General features: G+C 36.4%; 1 protein-coding gene across 1 annotated transcript in view; it reads right to left on the reverse strand.

The window, feature by feature from the left end:
- Positions 1 to 5,627, reverse strand: part of LOC106878348 (cyclin-dependent kinase 8-like) — a 20,216-nt gene that overhangs the window by 10,725 nt on the left and 3,864 nt on the right. The window contains 4 exon segments of the mRNA XM_014927538.2: positions 715 to 832; positions 1,774 to 1,914; positions 2,816 to 2,926; positions 3,484 to 3,559. Of these exon segments, the coding sequence (XP_014783024.1) occupies positions 715 to 832; positions 1,774 to 1,914; positions 2,816 to 2,926; positions 3,484 to 3,559 (446 nt within the window).

A 5,627-nucleotide genomic window follows, 5' to 3' on the forward strand; every position in this document is an offset into this window, starting at 1 on the left:
AAGTAAATGAATAAAAAAGTGAACGTAATTTAATCTTACATATTCTCAGAAAAGACCAGTTTTTGTGAAGATGACGGATTATACCTGCAATAGCTATTGTTGGGGGGAAGTAACGTGGGGGGGGGGGTTTATTTAATAGGTGTGTTCTTTTAATTTTGTAAACCACAGGAGTGGCTGTGTGGTAAGTAGCTTGCTTACCAACCGCATGGTCTCTGGTTCATTCCCACTGTGTGGCACCTTGGGCAAGTGTCTTCTACTTTAGCCTCGGGCCAACCAAAGCCTTATGAGTGGATTTTGGTAGATGAAAACTGAAAGAAACCTGTCGTGTGCATTTGTGTGTGCCCTTGTCTGGACATCACATAATGGTTGTAAATGAACATTGTCATACAAGCAAGGTTTGTTTGTTTCAGCCATGGGAAACATTACTTTGCTTGGAAACATGAGGATTAGCAAAAGGAAGGGCACTTGGTCAGTAAATATCTGCCTCGACAGATCCTGTTCAACCTGTGCAAATATGGAAAAGCAAATGTTAAACATTGATGATGATTGCTAAAGCCCTAAATAAGAATTAGTGATGCACTCATATATGAACATCTCAACATGGGTACAATATGGGTCAGCCATCCCCAAAAAGACCACCAACCAGCTTTGTATGGACACAGAATGTTTTGTTGATTTTTTTTTTTCATTTTTTTAATCTATTATTATGAGCATTTTTTAAATCTAGATTAAAAATATGAAAAATCTAACAATTTCAAAGACGAAAAGACTTACCAATCTTAACTCTTCCTCTTTCTGGGCCTTCACCCATTACAAGTATATTGGCAGGTTTCTGAATAAGATAAATGGTTACATCAGTTATAGTGGTGGCAGTATGGTCTTAATAAACGAGAGGTAATGTTCAGAAATGAGTAGTAGTAGTAGCAATCGTAGTAGTAATATTGCTTTAAACAGATGGCAGCTATAAAATGGTGGTGGAGGTAGTAAAGGGTAAAGACCATCTTCGGTCATAAATGACCATGGGATTGTACCTAGAAAGTTCCCCTCCAAGGCACAAGTCCAGGCAAGGTTGTTTATAGAAGACCAGCAGTCGCCCATGCATACTGGCCTCTCCTCTCCACACCACCAGTGTTATCCAAGGGAAAGGCAAAAGGGCCAACACAACTTGGCACAAGTGACGTCGCAACTCAATTCTACAGATGAGTGAACAAGAGCAATGTGAAATAAAGTGTATTGCTCAAGAACACAAGACAGTTTGGTTCGGGGATCGAACTCACTGCCTCATGATTGTGAGCCGGATGGGGAGGTAGTAATTGGATAACATCGACACCTGTGCCTGACAGGTATTTATTTTATGGAACCTCGAAAGGACAAAAAAATAAAGTCAACCTTGGTGGAATTTGAACTCAGAACATACAGAAGGATGAAATACCACTAAGCATTTTGCTGGCGTGCTAAAGATTCTGCTAACTCATTGCTTTTGGCAGCTTTAATAATAATAATTTCAAATTTCAGCACCAGGCCAGCAGTTATATAGGGAAGTGGGTCGCCAATATTTCAGTACTTGACTAATACTTATTCTACGGAACTCCGAAAGGGTGAAAGGCAAAGTTGACCTCATCAGGATTTGAACTCGGAGTGTACAAGCGCCGGAAGAAATGCTGCAGAGCATTTTGTCCAAAGAACTAATGATTCCACCAACCTGACTTTTTTCTTTTTTTTTAATTACTAACAAATCAATAATAATAATAATAATAATAATAATATACTTACTAAATCCCTGTGGAGAACCCAATTGGAGTGCAAATAATGAATACCGTCCAATATTTGGAACAGCAGTGACTTGACCATATTCTTTGGGAAGCTAATTTGTTTCTTGTTGGCTTTGGCAGACCTGTGGAACTTGATTATATGCTGAAACACACAGCAAGACAAAACAGAGAGACACAAGTTAATTACATGGGTTATAGTGGTAGGGGGAGGTGTGGTTTTTACAACTTGAAGACAGAAACAAATTGTTTCATTTACGCATCTGAAGTTTGATTTCATAAGATACTTTTTCAAATTTACTTCATTCGTTTAAAATTATAAATGATCTTTGACATTCTTTTTACTTTCCATAAAATATTCTTCACATTCCACTGTTGTTTTATTGCCATTTATTGACGAGTGTTATAAATTTTATGCGTAAAATATTTTCCTGGGAACAAATTACAGTTTATAACATTGCTCTGCTGTCAGAGTTTTCACTTTACGAGCAGTCTCCAGGAACAAATTAGCTCATATATTGGGACATTACAGTATAACAAATAAAGGGTTAAAGCGGACTGTAATAAGGAGAACAGAGAGAAAGTGAAAAATGCAGATAGAGACAGATAGCTAAATTTATATATTGTTGGCACTCCGTTGTTTACGACGTTGAGGGTTCCAGTTGATCCGATCAACGGAACAGCCTGCTAGTGAAATTAATGTGCAAGTGGCTGAGCACTCCACAGACACATGTACCCTTAACGTAGTTCTCGGGGATATTCAGCGTAACACAGTGTAACAAGGCTGACCCTTTGAATTACAGGCACAACAGAAACAGGAAGTAAGAGTGAGAAAAGGTTGTGGTGAAAGAGTACAGCAGGGTTTGCCACCATCCCCTGCCAGAGCCTCGTGGAGCTTTTAGGTGTTTTCGCTCAACAAACACTCACAACGCCCGGTCTGGGAATCGAAACCACGATCCTATGACCGCGAGTCTGTTGCTCTAACCATTGACAAGAGAGAATTATAAAGGTGCAATAGGAATATTAGACAGAAATAACCAACTTACCCATAGGTCATGCTCAGCATAATCAAATAATAACCAAACTTTCCTATCTGTATGTGAGAGAAATACTTTCTGAAGACTAATCACATTTTTATGTCGGAGTTCTCGCAATAACTACAAAATACAATACGGAAAAACATGAGCTGTAACAGCGTCTCTTTAGTTGGGTTCTGAAATTTCACAGTATCACAGTCATATAAAGCATTGAGTTAAATAACAAACAAACAAACCAACAAACAAAAAAAAAAAAAACAACTATACGTAGCAAAAGCTGCAATACGATGGGTCCGATTTTTTTTATCCACATTCAAAGCTAATACCAGAAATAGATAAATCGTATACATATTTTTAAAATGGTTTAGAAAACAGTTCAAATATGAACAGCAAAAAAAAAAAAAAAAAAAAAAAAAAAAAAAAAAAAATATACAGATAACAATGACATAAAAAAAAATGTGGTGTTTGCAGAAACAATTGTAATTAAACACGTAAAAACAAAGAAAAAGTTACAATATGGATAAGCAAAACAAGGGGTACAAGGAAATATGTCATATAGAGCAGACATACAGATGAAGGGAGATCGGAGATCAAAATAAAACAAGGTGATAGACAAAGAAACGAGAACAAACATGGAAGATGCGATTCGTTATAATGTAGCGTTGTCTTTTACTTACAGCGATTTCCCGACAAGCAGACATCGAGATACCAGTGCCCTCAATTTGTTTCAGAGCATATTCCCGGCCATCAGCGCTGCAATGACGGGAGAGAAAATGATTTCCCTCAGAATAGTGGAGACTTCAAAGAAAAATTTGATGGGAAATTGAAATAAATAGGAAGGATAAAGTTAATAAATTAGATTTTTAGATAAATATATGGATATACATACATATGTATGTATATATAGACATATGCAAGTATACATATATGTATATATACATATATGTGAAACGTTCATAAAAAACAAGTCACAAAAGAAGAATTTATTTTATTTACTCATTTACAAGTTGCACCCTTTTAATTCAGTGTTAAATCTTGGGACAAAATGCTTTCCCCTTCGTAATTTTAGCTTTGCCCTGTTTATAAGTGACACCCCCAGTTTTCCTAGGTATTTTTTTTTTTTGCAATTAAAATCAAGTGTAAAATAGTGCAACTTATAGACAAGTAAATACAGCACATAATTATAAAAAGATATTCAAAAACAGACATTTCCTGTCATACAAACACAGATAGGTCATTCACACACACACACACACACACGTGCACTTACTTGCACCACATGCACACACATTTTTACAATGCTCAGAAAGGTTACACAACCTTCATGACTTCTTAAACTGTGACATTCAGAATAGCAGCACATTCTCGAGATTACGTGCAAGTACATAAAATACATTTTAAAAGATGTGTGCATGTGTGTACAAGGATATGCATATCAATAAAACATCTCTTTCAAACCATATATGGAAACTGGCTAAAATGACTTTTTTACAAGACATTCACTTCAGTTCCAACACATGGGTTCAGATAATGTCACTTACTAGACAAAAACAAATCTGAAAATGAAGTCTCTTTTAAAGTCATGTGTGTGTGTGTGCGTGTGCACATGTATATACATATATGCATAATATATTTTATGTATTAAACTGTAGCTGCAAGCTCAAAGAAACAGAAAAAAATCAAAAGATGAACTTGTCCTTTACATTTGCAGTAACAATTTTAAATAAAATGTAGGCATAATTGTGTGGTCAAGACAAATGCAGACACAAACTGCTGTTTTTATATTTGAGAAATTGTATATTATGCATCAACCAACTGCTTAACAAAAAAAAAAAAAGCAACTATCATACTGCTGCCACCAAGAGAGCTCTCTGTTAGCTAATTTTAAATCATTATTTATTATAATTCCTTAAATTACTGAAACTAAATTTCACTGCAGTTTCTATTGAAATAAACAGAGACAACTATTTACTATGCCGGAGTAAGCTCCAACAGTCACCTACTAACTGTTGTAAAACCTAACAGTTTTTAAAGTACCCAAATTAGTCATATGAATGGTTTTTCACTTACCAATGCATGACAATCTTATCTAAAATCTGTAACCATCTCACCACTCAGTGTTAGAGTATTCTAATGATCAGATATGTTCTTCACATCTGTGTAACTTTTACTAATGCAAATAAACCCAAGTCAACCTATTAATCCACATAATTAACCCCCACAATATGTGTGAGTGATGCGTGTTTGGATATGCAAATGAAAGTACTCAATAGATGAAATTGAATAAATTCATTTATTCCAAGGAGTTGATTGACACCAGCAAAATTTGTTGCTGTGATTTTTGAGGCAACAAAAATTACCTATTTTTATGGCAATGCAATCGCCTACTTTTTATACTTTAAAAATCAGTAATATAGTTTATCCTCTTAGTTTATCGTTTAATGTCCATTTTCCATGCTGGCATGGGTTGGATGGTTTAACCGGGGACTAGCAAGCCAGGAGGCCACACCAGGCTCCAATCTGATCTGCCAATGTTTCTACAGCTGGATGCCCTTCCTAATGCCAACCACTCAGAGTGTAGTGGGTGCTTTTTATGTACTACTGGCACGGGAGCCAGTCAGGTGACACTGGCATCGACTACGTTCGGATGGTGCTTTTTACGTGCTACCGGCATGGGGGGAGCCAGTCAGGTGACACACAGGCAACGACCCATGCATGAATGGTGTTTATTGCATGCCACCAGTACAAGAGCCAGTCAGGCGGCCACAACTACAATTTCCATTTTTGATTGTGATTTTGATTTTACTTGACTCAATAGGTT

The sequence above is a fragment of the Octopus bimaculoides genome, chromosome 19, assembly GCF_001194135.2.
Source record: "Octopus bimaculoides isolate UCB-OBI-ISO-001 chromosome 19, ASM119413v2, whole genome shotgun sequence".
NCBI lineage: Eukaryota > Metazoa > Mollusca > Cephalopoda > Octopoda > Octopodidae > Octopus > Octopus bimaculoides.